The sequence below is a fragment of the Alligator mississippiensis genome, chromosome 8 (genome assembly GCF_030867095.1).
Source record: "Alligator mississippiensis isolate rAllMis1 chromosome 8, rAllMis1, whole genome shotgun sequence".
Classification (NCBI taxonomy): Eukaryota; Metazoa; Chordata; order Crocodylia; family Alligatoridae; genus Alligator; species Alligator mississippiensis.
In genome coordinates, this window is record NC_081831.1 from 64260517 (window position 1) to 64285238 (window position 24722).

At 45.7% G+C, this 24722-nt stretch overlaps 1 protein-coding gene and 1 long non-coding RNA gene across 3 annotated transcripts in view; one reads left to right on the plus strand and one right to left on the minus strand.

The window, feature by feature from the left end:
• The window catches only part of LOC109283249 (uncharacterized), a 34434-nt gene extending 12150 nt beyond the window's left edge, over positions 1-22284 (minus strand). Inside the window, exons 1-2 of the long non-coding RNA XR_009463990.1 lie at positions 22197-22284; positions 18969-19044 (exon numbers count right to left, since the gene is read on the minus strand). This is a non-coding gene — a long non-coding RNA (uncharacterized LOC109283249). The remainder of the gene's footprint in view (positions 1-18968; positions 19045-22196) is intronic.
• The window catches only part of LOC102561001 (vascular endothelial growth factor receptor kdr-like), a 175031-nt gene continuing 172522 nt past the window's right edge, over positions 22214-24722 (plus strand). Inside the window, exon 1 of one of the 2 annotated variants that reach the window (XM_014607206.3) lies at positions 22214-23040. In XM_014607206.3, the coding sequence (XP_014462692.2) occupies positions 22977-23040 (64 nt within the window). In that variant the 5' untranslated portion in view covers positions 22214-22976. The remainder of the gene's footprint in view (positions 23041-24722) is intronic. The other variant, XM_059732797.1, reaches the window with a different exon arrangement.

Consider the following 24722-nt stretch of genomic DNA (forward strand, 5'->3'; position numbering starts at 1 on the left):
TGCATGCATTATCTAAAATGACTGACTTGTCACGTTCAGCCCATTTTGAAGGAACCTAATCAGCTAATGTATCTAACTGAAATGTAGTTAACATATCAGCTAATGTATACAGTACAGCGCTCCTGGGTATTGATAGAGGCTGATAAGCTGGTTTGTTCTGTGAGTGCTCATCATGAGATGGTTTAAGGTGAAGCCAAAGTTAGGCCTGAATCTCTCCAAGAAAATGATGGAGACATGGCCCTCCTTCCACCTCCCAGAGTTGAAAGCTGAGGCTCTTTGGAGTAGAAGAGAGGCCCCTGCTGCCATAAACTTCAGTGAATACATTACTGTAGCATCTTTTGAGGAATGATGGCAGATACGATGCTTTGAAGGTGAATCCTGTTTGGGTTTTTTGTGCTGATACATGGGAACTGAAGAAACAGAGGGATGACTGAGTTCAGCACACATGGTGACTCTTACAGGACTCCCTTCTGCATCTGTAAATAGTTAATAAATTCACCACCAGTGGATGCTGCTTAAGAATGTGTAGTATAATTTTGAGGTTTTGTAGGACCAATGAAAATTGTTATGCAAGGCAAAGGACTTCTTCCAGCTGGTCTTGTACCTCTTTATTTTAGGTCTGATTAATGAGGAAGAGACTAGTGAGACAGACAGAGAGGTTAGAAGAAGATGGACAACAGGTTAATGAACTGAACCAAAACCACCACATAGGTGAGTACTTCCAGCTCAGGGAGAGAGTTCAGGTGTCTACAGCTGGTCCCATGAGTCAGCTCCCAAAAGATATTTTCAATTGCCTCCTGGACTTTACAGCATTTTGGATTGTCAAGCAGAAGCAGAAGGACAAGAAACTGTAAGAGCTGGCAATACAGCAGCCTGGGAAGGGCAGCAGCATTTCTGTTCAGGCAGCACTAGAGACAGTCAATTGACTTTATGGCTCCTGCTAATCTCTCTCCACTGCACAAGTGTTAATGACCTTCTATCCTTTTTAATGGTCTTGATGTTTCATTATTCAAACTATTTTCTCTTCTGCGATTTTGCTGTCATTCTTTTTTTTTTTCTGCAATTTTTGCTGCCATTCCTGGTAATGTCTCTCTTCTTTTTCACAGCTCTACAAACTGTTTTTAGCTTTAGCTAAAAACCTTAACTCGGGTGTTGCAATACTAAATTTAGGTGTAGAAATGAGTGACTGTGAAGTATTGGGGGTACTGTCAAGATGCTCAAGAATGCTAGATTTTGTTTTGTGAATAGTAGTAAGAGACCTACATTTAACTATAATGACTACAGGAATTACACTGTGTCTTTTGACTGTTTTAGCTAATCTTGCCTAGTTTGTTGTGGGTTTTTTTAACTTTTTCGCTTCTTGGCCTCTTGAAAGCTCAGATCAAGTGTATTATCTAGCATATTAGTGATTTTCCAATAGTCATATTTGTTTTTGCTTTGATCTTAAAATGGGCTAATAATATATTGTTAGCCCCTAGTATATTGGTAAAGGTTCTTGTTTCTCTCTAAATGGAGAAAAAAAATTGTTATATGGGATAATGTGCCATATTCCCTGCACCCCGCCTTTTTAAAAATCCTAGATCCACCCATGCCTAAGCCAAACCCATTTACCACGGGCCTGGCAAAGAGAATGAGAGTTTTGTCTTTACATTCCAAAGTCTACTCTAAGCCGAGTCTGCAATGTGTTTTCTAACTCATCCTAATATTGCAGCTCAGAGGTTACAATGTCTGGGTTGAAGCTCTAGCCACTATTTATCACAGTAATACAGTAAATAAGGGAAATATGGAATTTTCTCCCACAAAATATCATCCAAGTCCAGAGTTTAGTAGTAGAGGGGGAAAAAAAGCATGGGATATTTCTGTGCATAATGGGAGGATCCACAGTTACAGAAAGCAGATAAATATGTATAAGTACAAGGCCATTAGTTCATTATTATGTTTATTGCCCCTGGGCATCCTCAATCCAGAAGCAGTGCAGACACATCCATGCTGTGGTTCAGGTGGGCAAATTAGCATGGCTGTGGCACTACCTGTGGTACCACACAGCTGTGGTTACACTCTTCCTGCTTTAGGACACAGCCTATTGAAAGAAGCACAGTGTTTTTTAGGGTTCTGCTGCTGGGCACAGTAATGTTACCAAGCAGAAACACCCTAAAAGTCTCATGTCCAGTGGTGTAAACTGATCAGAAACTGTCATCTTATAGGTGAGTCCATCACCATCCCATATGGGTTATGCTTCACTTTCCCATAAAACATCTGATACAGGACCCTATCACAGACAGGATCCTGGTCTGATCCATTACAGAAATCCCTAGGCATGTCTACACAAAGCACTTTACTGTGCATTAGACTACTCTAATGCACAGTAACACGTCACCATCTCCATGTGCATGGGACTTACTGCATAGTAAATTAGGCTAATGCACCATGTGCTAGTACCTGGAAATACAGGTACTAGATTAATGGTGCATTAGCTGTTGTTCAGTAGCACACACATAAATGCTGACCAGGACCCCCTGCTGCCTGGGCTCAGCAATTTGCTCCCAGCCAGCCCAGGCAGCAGGGGGTCCAGTGCTGCCTGCCTGGCTAAGCCCCGATATAGGTGGGAGCTGTAACAGCTGCAAGGGCAGCTGTCTCCCTGCCACATGGGGATCGGGACCTGTCCTGATCCCCACGTGATCGGGAAAGCTGTCCCAGCAGCCAGGACTAGTGTGTCCCAGCCATATGGAGACTGGATTGGGACCTGATTCCCATGTGGTCAGAAGAACCATCCCTACTGGGTAGGGACACTGCCTGCCAGCAACATGAGATCAGGAGGGTCCCGATCCCCATGTGGCTGTCCCTGCTCAGCAGGGATGCTGCTTGCTAGTCACATGCGAATCCCAATTCCCACATGGCTAGCAGGCAACATCCCCACCCAGTGGGGATGGCTCTCCCAACCATGTGGGGATCAGGGCTGGCCCCCATGCTGCCTGCCAGACCCCGGGCTGGCACCCAGGAGAGCCTGCATCTCCCCCTGGATGCTCCAGTGGGGCAGAGCAGGGCAGGTGCAATTTGCTCCCGAGAGGGGTGCCCATGTAGACTTGTGCCCCAGAACACTTTAATGAGCCTAAATTTTCTGTGAAGAAAATTCAGGCACATTAATTGCATATGTAGATGCATCTCGTTTCCATATCCTAGTCATCCCTCCCCACCCAAACCACGGTGCAAACTGCAGTAAGAACATCTGACCCCGCCACATTTTTCTAGCCTCTATTGGCATAAGAACTGTATTCTTCAGTACATTAAATGAATCCTCACCTATGTATGATTAATCCCCCAGGAGTTAGTGGCAGAATAACTTAAACTTCCACAGCCATAGTGAAGCCTCGCATCTTCAAAGTGGCCAAATGTTGCATATGTTATAAAACCACTAGCCATGCAACTAAAACCAGAACAAACCAAACAAACCAAGCAATACACAAAACCCAAGCTAAAACCATCTTAGTCATGGTAATTGCCCTTACACAAAAGAAAATAAACAGACATCCTGTCTGTACCTGGAGTTTGGTTCCCTCTGGGCCTCCACTGTTTTGCAGAGCCTCAAACATGCAGGCCCATAATTAAGAAATGCTGTAACGGGTAATAAGAAGCCCTTGACAGTATGTATCTAGAGCACGATACTTAATGACTTTAATAACATACAAGATTAAAGAGGGACATAAACCCAGACATCTGTGTCATACCTTGTATAAATCAAAGGGGCTGCATAACTTAGTGCGGGGGGTGGCAACCTAAAGACCTTGGATAAGATTCAGTGTCTGGAGACACTGGATACAGCCCCAAACCAGGGGGGTTTGGCAGCATTCATCAGTGGAGAGTGTCACCTGTGCTGTACTGTGGCCAGCTTGGGGCAGCTTTGCCCGTGCTGTGTTGTGGCCAGGCACCAGGTGACAGTGGCTGGGTCACAGCACTGACCCACCTTGGACCTCCCTAGGTCATTCCAGCCCAGTGTCAGAAAAATGTTGCTGACCACTGGCTTAGTGGACTGAGAGATATACACTAGAGCTGTGCGAAGCTTTGGCTGCTGATTCGATTTGGAGATTTGGCCCGATTCGGTGGCCGAATCTCTGAATCCAAATTGAATCAGGGGACCAATAAAACAGTCCGAATCAATTTGAAGCTCTCTGAATCTTCAGAAAAGATTTGGAGAGCGTTGATGATTTGGGCAGCCCCCACCCACTGTAGCAGGGAGCTAGAGATGGACTCGGAGTCGGTAAGTAGGGCATGGAGGAGAGGGGACAGGGGGAGGGGACCATGAGGAGACCCCTGCCAGCCCCCATCCCTTGCCTGCTTCCCCCAGCCCTCCCCATGACTCCTCCTCGGTCCCCCAGCCCGCCCCCCATGGCTGCCCTGCCCTGCCCAGCCCAGCCCAGCTCCTGGTGTTTTAAAAAAAAGCCCCAACTCACTGGGTGCTGCCGGGCGGGGGGCTGGGGCGGGTGGGGCACCCATGGGGGGTTGGGGCCTCGTGCAAAACCCCCCATGCAGCGTGGGGCAGTGTGGGGAGCTGGCAGCACGCGCTGAGTCGGGGCTTTTTTTTTCGAATGCCAGGAGCTGGGGCGGGCAGGGCAGCCATTGCCGGGCTGGGAGAAGGGCGGGGGATGGGCCTGGCTGATTCGGAGATTCAGCAGCAGCCAAATCAACTTGGGACAGTAATTTGAATCACTGAATCGAATCGCTGTCCCCCAAATCAGCCAAATCTGAATCCGAAGCGAATACTAGCCACTTCACACAGGCCTAATATACATAGGTCTTTGCTGATTTTCCAGAGGTCTTTCCATCAGAGGGCTATAACAGGCCAAGGTCATGCTTTCCCAAACCCACAGACCCCCATTTCTCCAGAAAATTAGGCCACCTATGCTGATTTTCATACCCTCTTTGGCCACTGCAGTGACATTAAATGTTAATGCTGGTTGTATCAGCATCACATTAGAGACAGATAGTCACTGACAAGAAGACTTGCAAACAGCATCTGTGACCCCACCCAACCCTAGCCCTAAAATCATGAAGAGCCCCATTTTCATGGAGCATCCTCAGATGGACTTTCCTGGGGTACAGAGAAAGACCCACTAGGTCCTGGAGCTTCCCCTCTTCCCAGTCCCACAGCAACAGCTTTGCTGAAGCTATATCCCTTCCCTTTGAAGAAGCAGAAGGGAGTCTGAGGCTAAAGTGAGGATTTGCTGCCTTGCCACTCAGAGGCTTTCCATTTTGGTCACACTCTATCCTTTTGCTTATTCAAGATGTGACCCTTAATAATTTATGTGAAGTACTGTCAGATTCCTATAGAACTCTATTGGCTTGAGGCCTATTCATTTCTAAAAGGACTCCTAAAGTTGTCAAAGGATTCCCTCTGAAACAAACTCTTTGTTACCTCCTGTACCTGTACCTGCTTCCATAGACTGGCTTCAAATTACCATTTTGAATAGCTCCTTTCTCCTTAAATAGTCCCAATTAATGCGATTTCTGAGCCTAACTATAAAGACCTGTAATGCAAGGATCAAACTGTAGAGTGGAGTAATCAATTTAGCTATAGAAGCAGAAGATGCACTGAAATCTGTCCCAAAGGGTGCATCAACACAACACCACTTCTCCCAATTGCAATTTAGACACTTACATCTTAAGTCCAGAGTCTTGCTTCTTTCCACATGAGTGAAGCAAGTATGAGGTTATAATTATTATACAAAACATGTACCCTCTGGTTTGGCTACACACGAGCTGATCCATGTCTTTGGAAGATGTGCCCAACATCTAACATTGCATCACTCCATAGCATTACAGTGAATTCAATACTTCAGCTGGATGCAATTAATCAAAATGGGCTTCCAAAGCAGTAATATGATAGCACAGCTCTGGGAGATGCCAACAGGGCACTGGGCAGCATTGGAAAATAAAGTGGATGGGAAGAAATGTGATGGGATAACACGGTGCACAACACAGCAGGGAGGGGCAGGAAGTGCTATCATAGGAGGAGGGGAATGGGATGGCTTGGTGCAATGGGATAGCTTAGTTATGTGCTAAGCCAGAAAAGCAATGGAAAAGCATGGTATAGTGAAATGCCACGAATGTCGTGGAATGGCATGGTGCCACATGGCTCACTGCAAAGCGAGATGGCAATGGAACAGCCTTGTGCCAGATGATGCCAAGAGTGGTACAATGACATGGAGCAGTGCAACATGCCATGGAAAGCCGGAACAGGTGAAGCACTGCCAGACAGCATGGCACAATGAGAGCTGAGGAATTTGATGATACACTACAGAAAAATACATGAAAAAACCCCCAAAAGTCAAGTTTAGAGGGGAATAAATCATTTGTTTTACTGGTTGGCAAAAAAAAACCTTACATCTTCTAAATGACCTTCAGAGAGGAGAGACAGTTCTAAAGTTGCCATTATTTGAGCTGAACAGCTGTGCTACACCCAAACCTTCATTCCAAAATGAATTATTTCCTAAAGCTGATTATTGCCAATGATTTGTTTTTAAGGTGGCCAAAAGATGAGTCTCTTATGGCCTAAAGGTGCAGTCTGCTGTTGGTGCAGTGCTGGTATGCGACCAGAAAACAGGTCTGTGAAGTTTGGTTCTTTAAAGGAGTCATTATAGTCCCAGAGGAGTGTTGCCCAACTGAGCAGTGGAGTGGAGAAAGGGTGACACACTGTGTGAACAGAGGGAAGTGCAATTCCTTCACCCTAAGTACTGGCTCCTGTTGAGGTAGGTTGGTGGGGGTTTTTTCATCCCATCCTTTTTTGAATTTTTAAGTTTTGTGTGTTCTGGCAAACTAAAGAATAAACATTCTCTGTGGGATTTGCTTACAGTTCCCTTCCTTGTAATGCCTGAATCATCATGGACAGTCTTCCACCCGCAGCACTTCCCATGCGTCCATGGCACAATCAGCCTTCACACCAAATGCTCTCATGTGTTTTATTAAGCCACCTCTCCTTGCCAATGTAAAACATTTCCTTCCAGAACCAGCAACCAGTCACCTTGGCATCCGTTCAGCCAAGAAAACAATTCTGCAAACATCGCATCCATAGCACTCTGGACATGAAAGCGAGAAAGGCCTTATGTGCCTTGCCAAATGCACTCCTTAATCCCTTAGCAGCATGATACAGGGCAGTGAAGGAGGAGATATTTAGAGTCTGAGTAAGTGTGCAAAATGTTTTTTTTTTCTGAGATGGAGTTTCTAAATAACAGTGAAAGCCTGTATATAGTGAGGCTGGGTTTAAAGCAGGACTCAATCATCAAGTTTTTCTTAACATGATGGGCCACGAATTAATTTTTAGATAGATTCCATTCTGTGACATCTGTTTCATAAACACTGAAGTGTCTCAGCTGGCATGGGTTTGAAGTGACATTAAATTATTATGTATAGAATCCATACTCAAGCAGGGAAGCTCAACTGAGTTTTAATTTACAGTTAGACTCAGGCCATGGAGTTTATATCTGGATCTAACAAGTACATAAGGGGTGTGCATCAGGATCTGGCACCTGTTCACCAGAGCACCCCTGGGGATGACAAGGTCCAATAGTCACAAACTCCTGCAAGACCATTTTAGGCTGGACTTAAGGAAAAACTTCTTTACACTCTGAGCCCCCAAGGCCTGGAACAGACTCCCCCCAGAGGTCGTGCAAGGACCTACTCTGGACGCTGTCAAGAAACATTTGGACATTTATCTTGCTGGGATCCCTTGACCCTAGCTGACTTCCTGCCCCTTGGGCAGGGGATTGGACTCAATGATCTGATGAGGTCCCTTCCAGCCCTAATGTCTATGAAAATCTCAGTAGTTCTATAGCTTAAGATGGTGCCAGTCAGATCTCCTGGTGTTCAGTTAATTCTATGTAAATAGTACGGGACTACTCCTGTCCTCTCCTTCACGCAACATTGCACCACAATCCAGCTGTATTCTAGTGGTGACACTGGTTTTCTGTGGACCCTCAAAGTATTGGACCCTGCAAGAAGCAGGATGCAAGTCTTGGTGGATCAGTGGTCTTGTCTATTGTAGTTTATCTAGTGTAGTAATTGTTTATCTATGGTAATGACGGTGTTTATGTGTTCATAAATCCCTAGAATAGGCCTTGCCCAAAAATAACCAGTAAAGGCAGGCAATTACCTAAGTCTTATATGTTGACTTGCTAAAGTATTTATTCATTTGCCATCTACAGTACAATTTCTAAACAGGCAGATGAAATCTGATTCATACTTTTCTGAAACCAGTTACCAAGAGATCATGATTTACATAGCATCCATTGTCTGCAGGGTGCTCCATGGACATCCATGAAGATTCCTGCCCAAAGAGTTTACGCTTAACACAGACAAATTTCAAACTAGTGGGGGGAGAGGTGCAACAAAAAAGTGAGTGACTTCCCTGAGATGCTGAGCACTCCTTTTACAGCCCTGTGTTGTTGACTGACTTTTTACCATTGTCTGTTATCATAGAATCATACAAGTAGGGTCGGAAGGGACCGTGTAGATCTTCAAGTCTGACCCCCTGCCTGGGCAGGAGAGAAACTGGGCTCAAGTGACCCCAGCCAGGTAGGCATTGAGCCACTTCTTAAAGACCCCTAGAGTAGGAGCCAGTCTTAAAGACCCCCAGAGTAGGAGCCAGTTAGACTGTTAGACTACCCCTTATCTGAAAGGAGGACTTGAGTTTATGTACCTTGTGGAAGAGAGGTGCTTTGAGCAGATGTTTGCATCCTAATTGTAAGCCATAATAAATAAGAAACCAGCAAAAAAGGAATTAGACAATGAAATGCAAAAAACTCTTGTGAACACACCACAGCTCAGATGCTCAGAAGTCAAGGCTGTCCCACCTCTGAAATCTCCTGAGTGCTTTTTATTTTTGTGATTGGCCAGAAAGTTTGGACTCCTCTGTGCACAACAGCCACAGGTTACTGCCAAGAAAATGTATGTTTTCAGAAAAATATGCTTGAATGAGCATCTGAATGTGTAGCAAATAGCCCAGCACATGAGAGGGGTTTACCCTACCCAACATGAAGGGAAGAAAAATGAACAACAGCATTTTGTTTCATAACTGGGTGATTTCTGTGAATTTTGTCATTTGGGTTTGGTTTGGGGCCTGATACATTTATATTGTGATTCTGCACCACATTTAACTTTGTGTTTGTTTTTATCATTAATATCAGTAATAGCATTCACAATATCGATATTCATATCATTATTACTAATAATGCAAACCTCGTCTATAATACCTGCAGTCTGCAGCTCATTCAAACAAAGCTAGGCTCTTCTCTTTTGCTGTCCTTACCATAGAAGGTGACCAGGGTGGAGATCAAATAAAAATAACTGATTCTGGGGTTCAAAAGCTTGCATGAACTGAGGGAGAACAAAACCAAAGGTCCCCTTGTCAAGTGAAATCAGTGAGTAGGCCTAGACTTATTAATAAATAAGTGATAATAAATACATAGGAGAGTCAGCCAGACAGCTGAGGCCTGCCTTTATTCACAGGGAGTAGAGTGGCAGAATCAGACCTGAAGTATGGAGGAGCCCAATTCTGAGTCACCGTGTACCCTTGAAGAAAGCAACTTGACCTATTATTAAAAGAATGTTTAAACAAGTGGCTTTTTTCATATACTACATTACTTTTTTATTGCTTAGTAACCTCAGAAACAGGCAGGTAGAACTGATCTGCCATAAACTTTATACTCACGAGTACCAGTTCTTAATGCACAAGATCAAGTGTGCATCACCCACTTTTCATGTCCTAAATTAGTGCCCTTCCCACAAGATCATCCTTCCTGTCCATGCCGGGCCTGCTCTGACACCCTATTTCATTCAGAAGAGTGTAGTCAACAATGGTCACCTCGCAAGCCTGGAGACTGGCCAACAGCAAAAGGGTAATTTTATTAAATATGACTCGAGATCAAAATGACTGAGCATCCAAAGGTACTGAACATGCCCACAGAGCAGAGCTGGGTGCCCCCAGAGAACTACAGCCTTTCATCAGTTTTTACAGCACAAGACATCCAAAGGTTTGTGTTCTTAGTTCCGCATATCCAGAGGCTGGAATGTGCAGAAATAAATTCATAAATAGAGATACATACCAAAAAAATGGTGACTTATGAAGAGCCAAGGACATTTTATATTGCTTAGAACAGGGCTCCTGGATCCTATTCCTGGCCTGGAGACTGACTCACTGCTGAGAATCTGTAAACTCCAGGTCTCCCAGCTGTAACAGCCATCAAGATTTCCCAAGCATTTCTCTAGCTTAAGTGCATGGTATTACTAAATTCACAAAAAATTTCCCTTAACTTGCCTGTGCACAGACCGGCTTGATCAGAGGAAGCTGCCCTATCACCTCTCCATAACTTCTCTCTTTGCCCCTTCTTTCATTTCACAATTACTTTTGTTAATGAGCTATTGTATTGTTTATATCATGCTATAGGACTGCATTTCATAAAAGAGACATAGCCCCTGCCAGACAATCTTATTGTCTTGAAGATCCTTGTGTTGTAACCTGTGCTGACTCAGTGCCCGGCACTCTGTTCTCTGGGAATATTTAGGAAATATAGGGCATGTCTACACATGCAGATTTAAGGCGTATTAGTCATTTTTAAGGTGCATTAAGCTTATGGGTCTACATGTGCATGCCCTTAATGTACTTTAAAAATGGTGGTTTTAGATTATTCACACCTAAATTTGATACCTGCTTTTGCAGGTATCAAATTTAGGTGCAAATAGTTAAAGCACCTTAACACATTTGTAGATGGGCTAAGGCCCATAAACTCTGTGCATGTCGACTGATGTGAGACTAACTTGAGTCCCAAGTTGGTCTGCACACTGCATTAATGTGCCTTAGCATGTGCACAGGTAAACGTGTGCCTATGTTGCCTTAATGTGCATTAGGCAAATGTGCATTAAGTTTAGGCATGCATAAAAGCACACGTAAACATGCCCATATAGAGGTTGATAAATCTGCTGCAGCTTAGGCTTCCAGAATTGGGTCTTTCAGCATACTTAGTAAATGCTTGTGTTTTTTAGGACCAGAACGCCCATCATGTTCAATCCCTGCTGCTATGACCTAAACAGAGGCACAATAATGCATGTATTTTAAGGTGCATGTGTTTTAAGGTGGGATACTACCATCGTAAACATCACAATCTAAACAAATGCCTTTAAGTTATTGATGCTACCTTAGATTGTTAAAGCACTATGAGAGTCTTATCATTTACTTTGTGCATTACTGTTTGTATTTTTTTCTTCCATAGGCTTCAGCGGGCTTTAAATCAAGCCCTTATTGGCAACATCCTATCCTGGGCAATAAAAAGCAGTGAAGTCAGGTTCATGAGCAGAGTCTTTGTGAAACCACACTTGTACTCCAAGCGCTGCAGGCCAATGCTGGCTTGTTCAAAAGCAACTGCTTTTCTCCAAATTAAAAAACAAGGAAATAACCCTTTTTTGCTTTGCAGTTTGCTGAATGCTTATGTTGTCATTCTGGTTGACAGTGTCTCTTTGATTCTTTCCGCCATCTCTGTATGCTTGACTGCTATTTTTACCATACAGGCTCAGCTACACTTAGTCATGTGGCTCTGGTTTACTTTGGAGCTAGTATAACTGGCAATCATTTCAATGCAGTCTGTGGAAATGAAGCATTTACACGAGAAATTTAACAGGAAGATGGAAGACTGAGGAAGGGAAAACTGAACATATTCTTTTATCATGGCCAGTGGTAAGAAAAGACAGTAATGCTGTAATGCAGTGACTCTCACCTTAATGTGAGATAAGAACATACTCTGGCCCTCCTTACCAGCAGGGCCCTACTCACCAGCCAGTTGCTTGACAGACGTTGTGGGGCTGAGGAGTGCTATAGGTGCAAAGAGGATGTCTACACAGCCAAAGGACTGCACTAGGGAGAATGACAGTGAAGCAGCCCATACCCCTGGGTATGCACAGCATCCCAACATCCCTGTAAAGTAGCTGCTTTCCTGAGGCATGGGCATGCATCACCAAGCCCTCCTGAGAGATTGAGGTGATGGCTCCCAGTTGTATTACACCTGTGAGGGGTGTAACACATACAGGTGGGCAGACTGCTTCACTATGGTCCTTCCTGGAGCAGTCCTTTTGACATCCTTGCAGATTGTCTCATACAGTTCTCAAAGTGCTTGGTTGATGGGAGGCTTGAGTGTAACATAGACTTCTGGGTCCAGAGCTGGCCCCTCTAGGTCAGAGTTGAGTAGGGGATTTGACATAGCCCCTGCCTCTGTGCTACCTATTCAGTGGATAAATGCAGTACACTATACCTTCCAGTGCTGTCAGACTAGCACCTTTCATTAGGGTTATAGCCGCTTAGAGGAAGTAAACAATGTTCAAGCCAATGGGCAGGTTAGACTGGTTAGAAACCAGGCTTCATTTCCGTGAGGGGGTGGTAAGCAAAGAGCAGAAGGTGTTGCAGTGGCTATGATTTATTTGGATTTTAACCCCTGGACTAACTGCCTTGAAAAGGCTAATGTAGAAAACTGTTTTTTTTGCCACCAAGAAGGAGCCGGAGAGAAGTCCAGTTAGGAAGAGGCTGCAGTAACTAATGGGTTCTCAAAGCATTTTACCCTTTAATGCACATGGGGAGAATGAAGCAGAGAGAGAGTTTAATGAATTGCCCAAGGCCACAAAAGAAGTCAGGAGCCAAATCCTTGGACTCCTGACTTCTGCATCCTCAACTATCACATTTATAGCAACATTGTGCTATTTAATAGAGTTTTTAAAGAGCAGGATAAGAAAAACAATGCCATCCTGTAGGCTATTATACTTAAAGGAATGAGAAGAAATCCCTGCCTGGTACCCATTCCAACCTCTCCCCTTCTAGCCTGTTACTCATCTCAGCTCTTGCCCGTCACTGCTTGCATTCATTCCAGCCTAACTCCATCACTGTTTGGTTTCAACCCAACCTGTTTTCTATCCTTCAGCCAACTGAACTTACACTCGAGCTTATGTTACTACTCAGCTGATGAATACAGTACAAGGGCTGTGACTGAGAATACCTCTTCACATATGCGATAAAGCAGCATGTTTGATCATTGTGATGGAGACCACAGAAATTAAAAAACAAAGATTGTTGTCCTCTTACTTTGTGGCTATATCGCTTTTGATCTCTTGCGTGTTTTTAAATTACAGTACGGAGGAAATGCCAGACATTCCAGATCTTTGTATTGCCTCTTAGAGATTATTTTCTGAGAGCACCTTTTTGGAGATGATTGACAATAATTCTTTAAGAAGTCAGACTGCCCAGGAAGATACCTGCAGCTTATGAATATAACCTAGTCTTAGGTCCATACAGGTCTAAGAAAGAATTAACTTGCTCAAAGCTCTAGAGTCTTGAGAGCCAAGTGAATAAAAGAAGAGGAGCGTTAAAGTAAAAGTTAATTAGCTATCACCAGAAAAAGCCCAGACAAGGGGCATTATTTTAGGTTAACTTTTTCCGTTACAAATTAGACCACTTCAAGAACTGGGTTCATAAATACATGTTATTTGAGAAAAGAAAAACACCTTGCCCTTTTGACACCCCTTTGTCCAGATCTTCACAATGTATTGACTTTCCTCAGCCAGAAGCTAGACTTCAAATAAAGGGTTTTCCTCAGCTAGTCTGTGTCTCAGAGTGTAAAAGAAATGGGATTCTTCCAGTTGTCACCTTCAGACTGAGCAATCAAACAATGCAGTCTTATTCTAATTAGGATTTTGACCTCAAGATCCTTCTTTCTCTGGGGTAAGAGGGGATTTCCTTGCTACTAGAGCCAAAAATGACAGATGCTTTTCTCCCCACCACCTCAGCAGGATCCCTCAAACATTCTTCTGGAAATGGAGGCGCCTGTTCACATGTATAACATGCACACACAAAATTAAAACTATCCAAGACCCTGGGAGGAGGAAGCCCTTGCTAGAAAGAAAAGAAATTACAGCAAGGCACAGACAGAAGTGCAGCTCCCAGGTCTAACTCATGATGCTTCACAGCACCTTCTGACCCAACAGACATTAGCTGTTGGGTTGGGAGGGTGGGAGGCCAAGCTCCAATTTGAAGCCTATCCAGGGAGAGAGGTTGCGTCTCTTCAGCCTCTTCCCGCAGCTCTGCCCCCCATCTCCCAGTTCCCATTCTGTCTCAAGATGGGAAGGGGAGAAAGCGGGGGAGGGAGGTCCACTTTGGAGTGCCTTCATGTGAGGCTTCATGTAATGAGGGTGTCATGGGATCAGGCCCTTTTAAAGCGCTCTGCAGCTGTGCACTTGTATCATGGTCATGGCTGCAGAGCACTTTCAGGGGCCAGATCAGGCAAAAATTGTCAGTTTTGTCTACAGAAAAATAAGCCCTTAGTCCCAGCCAGCATTAAAATAATTGTTTTGCTAATGGCTGCTCTTCTGTGGCAGGACAGCTGCTACTGGCAGAACTCTGTGCCTCTTGTATGCATGCACACATCAAATGTAGAATGGAAATGGTGATGGTGAACAAGATGGGGAAGGTACACTAGAAGGGAAAGGGTGTGTTTCCATCTAGCATGGCTAAGAGATGCACATACTACAGAGGGTTTTTTGCTCTGCTACTTAAGTCTAGGAATCACCCCAGAGGCAAAGTCATAACTCTGCCACCCGCAGGAGTAGCACACACCTATCATCAGCCCCCTATTTGGTCCCACAAGGGACACTAATCTATCATATACCTCATGTCAAATAAATAGGACCGGAATTCATGGGACATTCACTAGGACTGGAATTCATGGGATATTCTAAAGCCAGGCATATTGAGCAGGGACCGGGACATCCCCCACACTGGGATTCCAGACGGACCCAGGGGAGGCGCAGCCAGGCCCAGGGTCAGAGAGGACCTAGTCAGGGAACTTCTGGTGGGACTGGACATGTTCAAATCAGCAGGTCCAAACGATCTCCACCTCAGGGTGCTGAGGGAATTGGTAGAGGTCATTGTGGGACCCCTGGCACAGCTTTATGAGCACTTGTGGTGCTCTGACAAGGTGCCAGAGGACTGGAAAAGGGCCATTGTGGTCCCCATTTTCAAAAAAGGGAGGAAGGAGGACCCAGGAAACTATAGGCCCGTTAGTCTTACCTTGGTCCTGGGAAAGCTCTTTGAGAAAATTATCCAGGAACACATCTGCAAGGGACCAGCAGGGGAGATTATGCTTAGAGACAATCAACATGGGTTCATTAGAGGCAGGTCCTGTCAGACCAGTCTGGTTGCCTTCTACGACCAGGTCACAATATCATTGGATGCAGGTGTTGAGGTGGACATAGTCTTTCTGGACTTTAGGAAGGCCTTCGACACTGTCTCTCACCCCATTCTCATTAAAAAATTAGGTGACTGTGGTGTTGATGCCTACACAGTCAGATGGGTGGCAAATTGGCTGGAGGGCCTCACCCAGAGGGTGGTGGTGGACGGGTTATTTTTGACCTGCAGGGATGTGAGCAGTGGGGTTCCCCAGGGTTCGGTCCTCAGGCCCGCGCTGTTCAACATCTTCATCAGTGACTTGGACGAAGGGGTGAAAAGCACCTTGTTCAAATTCGCAGATGTCACTAAGATGTGGGGAGAAGTGAGCACACTAGAAGAGAGGGACAGGCTAAAACTAGATCTGGACAGGTTACAGGGGTGGGCGGATGAGAACAGGATGGGTTTCAATACTGACAAGTGTAAGGTACTGCACCTGGGGAGGAAGAACCAGCAGCATACCTACAGGCTGGGGAACTCCCTTCTTGCCAGCACAGCGGCAGAAAAGGATCTTGGAGTCAGTATTAATTCCAAGATGAACATGGGCTGCCAATGTGGGGACGCGGTCAGGACGGCTAACCGCACCTTATGCATCCACAGATGCATCACGAGCAGGTCCAAGGAGGTGATCCCCTCTGTGCGACATTGGTCAGGCCATAGTTGGAGTACTGTGTTCAGTTCTGGGTGCCGCACTTTAGGAGGGATATGGACAGCATCGAGAGGGTCCAGAGGAGGGCCACTCGCATGATCGGGGGCAGCAGAGCAGGCCCTATGAGCGGAGGCTACGGGACCTGAACCTGTTCAGCCTCCACAAGAGAAGGCTGAGAGGGGAACTAGTAGCCGTCTATAAATTTACCAGGGGGGATCAGAGGGGAATGGGTGAGTCCCTGTTCCCCTGAGCACTACCGGGAGTAACAAGGAATAACAGCCATAAGTTGATTGAGAGTAGGTTCAGGCTAGACATCAGGAGGCGCTACTTCACAGTCAGGGCGGCTAGGATCTGGGACCAACTTCCAAGGGAAGTGGTGCTCGCCCCTACCCTGGGGGTCTTCAAAAGGAGGCTAGATAATCACCTAGCCGGGGTTGTTTGACCCCGGCATCCTTTCCTGCCCATGGCAGGGAGTCAGACTTGATGATCTGCTCAGGTCCCTTCTGACCCTATCAACTATGAAACTATGACATTCATTGGCTTATGCCAGGGTAGTGGGGTAGAATATATATTTGCAGCATCATACCTATTTGCTATCATCTGTTTTGTGATCTCTGATTTAGATGGTATGGGATAAGTGAAGGCTCCTATTGAAAAAGGGCTCTGAATCTTCACCTGAAAATGATACAGAGCTCCTAAACACTGGCACAAATAAGGCAGTAAAACTGAGGTCATTCCAGGTCATACTGCTCATGGTATTCACCACCCCTTTTCCCACTCCTGGCCTCATATACCAGGGACCTTAAGCATGCAAACATGTCCTTCATATGATATTCTATAGCCAGGCATATTGTTTTTCACACCATCTTTCATGTTTTCAGATACAGGTCTTGTTCTAACACAGACAACGGTCGCTAGCCTAGCAGGCAGCTTTCCCACTTTGTGAATCTGGTAGATATGCAGCACGATCTGGAAGGCCACAAAGTAGGTTTGGAGACTCTGAGGGTGTTGAAGGAAGTCACACTAGTGACTCAATGTACAATGCCTCTCCATCCAAGACAGCATTGTTTTAGATGGTGCCGTCTTTCCGGTGAAGGGCTGACTAATTGTAAAATGTAAGTCCCAGACCCTTTGGCTATGACCAGGATGCAAGGCAAGATGCCAAGGCAAGTTGGCACAGTTTGGATAATTGTCTTCTCCCCATGTCAGTCTCCTAGCAGTTTCAGTTAGACACAGCTTCCTTTATGTCCTTATTACTGTTTGATTTATTTGATGGGCCAATAGCTTCAGTTGATAGGTTCTATCCCAAAAATGGCTGTGTTTCATTAATGAAACAATCCTCTAGTCTTTACTTAATTCACCAGGGGAGTGAGAGGCTGAATTAGTTTTGATTTGAATATTTATAAAAGACCCTGAAATCCTTGGACACAGTATTTTTGCTGGCAAAAATAATGATATGAATAATTAAATATTACTCCAGGTAGTAAATTGCTTTTTCTCTTTCCATGGATAAAAGTTTTGATTGTGTTCTGTAAATCTGCTGTACTCTGTGAAAGCTTTAATAGCATTGCTGCTTGTGCATTAATATGATCAGGAACCCTATGCTATCATTACTTGTTTATATCAATTTCAAAGAAGAAAATAAAGAACTTAAATTTTCCAATAACTTGAATATATCAGCACATGTCCAAATTACTAGCCTGTGCAAAGTGGCTAGTATTCACTTAGGATTCAGATTCGGCTGATTCAAGAGAGAGTGATTCAATTCGGTGATTTGAATCACTGTCCTGAATCAATTCAGCCGAATCACCCAGGCCAGGCCCATCCCCGCCTAGCCTCCTAGCCCTGGCAATGGCTGCCCCTCCTGCCCCAGCTCCTGGCACTTGGGAAAAAAAGCCCCGATTCACCGGGTGCTGTGGGAGTGGGTGGGACTCAGGGAGGAGGGCTGGGGGAGCAGGCAGGGGATGGGGCCTGGCAGGGTCCCCCCATGGTCCTCTCCCCCCTCCTCCAGCCCCCGCTGCCTGCCCCCTACTTAGCAGCTCCAAGTCTGGCTTCAGCTCCCTGCCCGAATCATCAAAGCTCTCCGAATCTTTTCTGAAGATTTGGAGAGCTTTGAACTGATTCAGACCTTTTTATTGGTCCCCTGATTCAATTTGGATTTGCAGATTCAGCCACCAAATCAAGCAAACAGCTTGAGCCAAAGCATCCTGGGATGCCGTGGGACTCAGTTAACTTGAATCTGGAAAGGATCTGAGACAGAAGTTCAATAAACCATTTAACCTAAATCAGTTAAGTCTGATACTACATCCATCCAGGTTTATCTTAAACTGGTTTTGGCCATTTTGAAAGCAGTTTATGTGCACTGGACTTCTGTTGTGTTACAGATTTGAACCAATTTCTGATCACATATACTGGTTTATGTGTAATTTCTGTCCCTAGCCCTAGTGGCGCACCTACAAACTTTATCATCACCAACAACATGAATGAATTTTTCTGGAATGGCCCATTCAGCAGCCAAGTCTTAGCTTCTGCTTGAAGACTTAGTATATGCTGAAAGAACTGAAAATTAGATGAGAAACTGATTTAAAAGTGCAATGTACTCCCAAACAGTGGGAAAAGGACTCTGGATTGTGAATATAAAATTAGTAGGAAGGCAGCAAAATCATAGCTTATACACGATAAGATATCGCATGGAATTTAAAGGACTCTGAAGAGCCTGGAAAGATGTAGCTTTTAAGTGTAGAAAGAATTTGGCCCATGTGGCATATTACAATCATGGTATAAAATTTGTAGTCATGATTGCAAAGTGTTAGACACTGTAAATTTGAACTTTAATTTTTATTTCCTTTGTAGAGCCCAGTTAAGTCTCCTACTACTGTTATCCACTACTGTAAAATTTGAAAATGACTGTCCACAGCTTTCTGACAGGAAGAAAAAAATTCAGTCCCACCCCATCACTCCGAATTGTGCCACTAATTTATACAAAGATGGATATTCTGAAATGAATTAATGAAGTACAAAAGGAGAGAGATACATTTCTTATAACAGCTTTGAAGTGGCATGAATACTTACAGGCACACTGATATCATCCCAATATCCTCTTGAGATGTTGAGACCCCAGGGTCCTAACTGTACAGTATGCATTGCTCTGTGAAAAGATGCATTAGACTCTTGATATTCAGACTTAGTTTATAATACTTTAGGATTAGCATGTGTGACTTTTGCATATCAGCTCTGATCACCGTGAGCTGGTCTACTTTCATACAGGTTAGAATCTGTATCTATAAATCCACTCTTTTTATTAAAGTCTAGCTATGCTGTGACTCCATTACAGTGCTGCTTGCGTATTTCTTACATACATCAAAATTAATAAGAAAATCTGCACCGTCTATGCAGAGGAACAGGAAGCTCTAGTGTCTGGACTACACCCCCTATTGTATCAAATTCCAAGTGGCCAGTGCACATATTTCCACTTCATCCTCTAAGGACTAAATAGCTGAGTATGGGGTGAAATCAAAGCTACTTTCGTTAGAATTTCAGGATTTCCAGAGAACTGCAATTTGACCTTGGCGAATCCATTCAACATGAGTCACATTTTCCTCATCAATGAAACAGGAGTAACAGTCTAGACCAGTGGTTCTCAACCTTTTTAGACTCAAGGAATCCCTCCTTAGACTCAAGGCATCCCTCAGAAAATGCCAGCTCTTCGTTTTCACATTTTTTTTGGCAATAGAGCAGTTTTTCTGTTGCAAAGGATTCCGAAAGACCACAAAAGTTTAGAACATGTATAACAACCCTATTTGAAATCTCTGGCCACGTCCCCACATGCAGGCATGGGCAGTTTGTAGAGGATTTTCTGGTAGGAAGAAAAAAAAAAAACAAAGCAAAAAACTGCACAGGACATGCCACAATAGCGTGCACCAAACAAACAGAGGCTTGGTCTTCCAGGGAGACATTCTGGCTGCTGGCCAGTGTCTCTACTCTTCCATTTGTGCCCTGGCTGCTCCAGCATGCTGGGAGCCAGGAGGAGCCGGGCAAGAGCAGTCTGCCCAAAAACAGGACACAGCGGGCATGTCTACACGCGACACTACAGCATAGTCATTACTGTGCATTTATTTAGTGCTTGTATTATCAAGTACTAAATAAATGTGCAGTAACTGCAGTTACTGTGCAGTGGTGCCAATGAGCGTCTTTTAGGTGACGCTACTGCTCAGTGGCCTAATAATACCGCACAGTAGCATATTAGCACTGTCCATGCTGTGACGTGTTATTGCACAGTATTTTTCAGCTACTGTGCAATCAGTGTCTCATGTAGACATGCTCAGTATTCCACAAGAAAGCGCACGTGCAGGGGCGTGCGCTGCAGCACAGAGTAGCAGCGCAAATTTGTGCCCCTATTATTTGTGCTGCTGCAGGAGCACCCCCCCTGCACATCTGGACCAGGCCTCTGGGTTTATCTTGTGAATCATATTCACATACCTAGCATGGAAACCTGGAGCACCCTTGAAAGAATCACAAGGCACCCTGAGGGTACCAGAGCACCCTAGTTGAGAATCATTGGTCTAGCCTAACCATCTATGGTCTCCCCCAGCATAGTATCTGGACCTCTATGTACTTACTTGACTGAGAGAGAAGCTGTAGAGTTTAACAAGCTCAGGATTCTGAAATGCTTTATAAATATAACTGATCTGTAACTTACTGGCATTGAGTAATGCCGAACAATTCTTTCCTGTACTCTCAGAGATGGGTACATGGCCATTCTGGGTGAGTGATTCTGCCATATAAAGACTATAAAATCCTTTTAGGATGCAAGGCGCTAGGTACATGTCAGCTTTGTTACTATTGGCAGCTGGGCAGACCACAGGCACCTACATTCACTCTTTTGAGGTACCTGGATCTAGGGGGAACTGACAGCTTCCTTTCCCCTGGGAAATCAGCAGCATCTTGGAGAGGCTGTGTTTGTTCAGGGCAGGGTGGGAAGGAACTCAATCTGTATCCATTTTATAGAATCCGCACTACTTTGGCATCCATTGAGAACTACTCTGTGCCCGCTGCTTTCCTACACTGGTGGAGTAATGGCAAAGGCACACAGACAGGTTGACAGAATCAAAAGCATGGGTGGCACCATCTACACCCAAATGAATACATTCGCTCTAAATATTTCCTTTCCAATGAGGCCATTGCCCTCTTTACATGCAGAAAGAAGGGCTATCTGCATAGATTGCAGCAGCAAAGGAAGGGCCAAGCTAGGAAAAATGTTATCCCTGAAGGCATTTCAGTGTCTCCTGATTGTATGCAGAGGGCCCCGGTGAAATTCAACCCTAAGCTAAAGCAAAACTGGGCTTTTCTGTGATGCTCCATTTGCATCAGCTGCTCCTTCAGGCCACTCTCAGACCCAGCCAACCCACAAGCTTTTATTTTTAATATATGTTTTCATTCATCAGCAAACAACTGTATCCCTCAAGATCAAAACTAGGAGTTTAAGAGTGGTTTTAAAATTGCACTCCGCTGAAACACCAATTAGATTCCAAAAGGACATGATCAAACTGACATCAGGAAACCAACATGCCCGCTTTGTTAAATACATATATTCCGCTCGCATAACTTTGGTTGGCAGGGGTGGGGAAGAAGCAAAACGACAGATTCAAATGCCTCTAAGTAGCTCACCCCAGGAGCTGGAGAGTCCCAGTCCTTCACAGCAAGCACAGTCCCCACAGAGGTCCCTCTCCTCCCCTCTCCTCTCCCTGGTAGATTTCAGGGGCTTGTCACTATCTGGGCGCACAGGGGGTGGCACTGAGCGCAAGGGCACAGCTAGGTGCCAGGTACCCCAAACTAATGATCTTCACTCTCCTTGAAGGGATCCGTGGAAATGGATCAGAGAGCACGTTATTACCTTGACGACTGACCTCGAGGGTTTTACTTCGGGGCTCCCATTCCCCACTTCCCACTAAAGCCTGATCCTGCTTTCACCTGGCTGCCCTGATCAGCTCTGCCCTTCCTGGGGCAGGCAAATACCAATGCAAGGGCTTGGCGAGTTGGAAAGCCCTGCAGTTTTGCCTCATCTCAGCAGCAGCAACAAAAAAAACTCAAGAAGCTTCGCCTGGAAAAGTGGCCGGGGGAAAGGGGGGGAGAATGAGAGAGAGAGAGAGAGAGAGAGAGGAAGAGTCCCCCTGGCTCTGCTGCTGACGTCTCTCCTTCCTCTTTTTCTTTCTCTATAAAGAATCCCAGGCTCGCATCAAACTTCCCAGCAAAAGCAATCAAACTGGGAGGGGTGGGGGGAAGGAAGAGAGAGAGAAATACCTAAACTCTGATCAGTCCCTGCAGGAAGCAGAGCTGCTCGCCTTCTCCTGGACCGAGACCTCCAGAGCAGCATGTAGCAGGGATCCCGTGGGCTGGTGGGAGCTGCTGCAACAGCTACCGAGAAGCGAAGTTTCTCTTTCTCTCTCTTACTTTTTTTTTCCCCCTTCCCGTCTTGCAAAACCCGAGAAAGTTTAGCCTCCTTCCTCAGATCCCTGCAGCACCTGCGCCTCCCTGGAGAAATACATCTCACAGGAGGCTTTTCAGGTGCAGACACCTGAAACAAAACCCCAGCCCAGGGCAAGCCGCTGAGAGGCAGCAGCTCAGTGACTTGGGGAGACTTGGTGCAAACCCCCCCCCAACTGACTGCTCTTGGGGCTTTGCTGCCTTTTAACCCCTTGGGTTGGTGGTGGAGCTACTGCCTTGCACAGGGGTTGTTAGCAAGCAGGGGGGGGACCCACCTTCAGTTCAGCCTCTGAAGTAAAAAGGCTGGGGGGAAGAAGGAATACACTGACCCTGGAGAACACACCTCCCTTGCACCTCGAGAAGAGGAGAGGAAAACAAGCTGTGTAGCACAGGGCTGGAGCAGTGGCCGCGGGACGAGCAGTTGCGCTGGGATCAACAAGTGCGACCTCCTGGACGTCCCGCTCTGCGCCTCCCGCCCCCCTTCAGCCAGGCTTCAGGCTTTGCAACTTGCTGCTGGAAAGACATTGCCCCTCTTTAGAGACCTCCCTTCTTGCCCGTTTATAAAGGATATAATCATAGTTCACATCTGCGGGAGAAATGATTCCCAAGCCTCGCACCGCCCTGGCTGTTTGTGTCCTACATGGATTGCTTTGGCTACAAGGTAAGAGCAGTTTACACGTGGTTTTCTCTCTGCTGGGTTATTTTCTTTTTCTTTTTTTTCCCCTTCCTTTTCTGCAGACAACTTTCTGCTCTGTGCTTGCTCCCCAGGAGCCGGCTCGGGACTGCTTCTTCCCCCTCGTCTCCCCCCTTCCCACCTGATTGGCTTGGGGCCACTTCTCATCCTCCGACACGAGCACGCCGCTCCCGGGCGCTGGCGGCGGGCTTCCCAGCACAGGCAGAGAGGCAGTGTCTCTGGGGGAGGCAACCCCGACTGCAGCAGTGAGTGCTGATCTTGGCGGGTGCCCCCTGTGTCACATACTAGCTCCTGGGTTTCTTGCCTGGCTTCCCCACAAGGTCCACAATCAACACTTTAGGGGTATTGCTTGGCTGCACCTTCCGTTTATTCTAAGCCAGAGGCATGTGGGTTTTTCCCCTCTGCTGAATGCAAGTCCTTACTTGACTGCGACAACAACAGCCAGGCTTTAGGGCTAATTCTGGGGCTCTTGGGGAGTGATCCAGCTAGCTTGAGATGTGACATCCACCCCCAGCCAAGTAGGGGACCTGCTCAATGGGAAGGCACTTGCTGGAGGGGAACATTTGCAGCCCTGCTCTGACCTTAGCAGCAAGAGCCCCCAAAGAAGAGTTCCCAAAGCCTGACTTGTCACAGGGCTCAAGCTGGTTTCCTTTATGGATGCAACTATTTCAAATATGTTGTTTTGTTGTTTTAATTGCCTGGGCTAGTCTCCCCCGAATATGGTTTCAATTATTTCTCTGGTTGGGACATCACAAGTAGACAAGTGCTTTGAGGGAGCAGCTTTGGGCAGCTGCCGCTAGATGGCAGCTGCGAATAGATATTGCTGACCCTTGGAAAGGGCTTCCCATGCACTGCATGATGAGCCCTGGGAGCGCTATGGACAGAGGCAGGCTCTCCCCCTGCATGTCAACCATGAAGGGCAACCTTAAGAGTGCATTGCTGCAGAGCCTGCCTGTCCCTGCTGCCCCCCTCCCCCCAGGGTGCTCTACCCAACCTGGCCCACATACACCAGCAGTCTGCAGTCATCCCATGTCTCACATTTTTCCTCCAGTCCTCATGTTTACTTGGGACTAACTTTAATTCCATTTGTTTAATCCTCGGCAGACCCATTTGGGGTCTTTGCTTCTCGGACATAACTGAGCTTTGTTGAACATCCCCCATGAATTCAAGTCCTCTCTGCAGCTCTGAGCTGCCATTGTGCAAGGAACAAGCATTGTAGGTACCTCTGAACCAGCTCCCTGCCCTTGACTATGGCTTTCTTCTGGCAGACCCACCCTCTCTTGCCAACATGGTACTTCCAACAAAATCCCACACAAGAAACCTAAATTCACTTGGCACCTAATGGGCCTGGAGTCCCTCACATTGAGTCTACAAGAGCCGGCTATGTAGAGGTCAGGCCTTTTACCAACAGCAATGGCAACTCTAGTTTGGACACTTCAATGGGGTCACTGTTTCATGCAAAGCAATTTGGCAATAGAAAAAAACTATCTTTAGGAAAATGTTTCTGGAGTTTGGTGCATCTGAAGGGTAAATTTTTTCCCAGCTAACACATCAGACCTCCTTGAGGTTAAAAATAGCAGCTTGCAGGCCCTAGTATCCTTGTCTCTTTTCTATGTGGGAACATTTCTAATCCCTAATTGATTATTTGA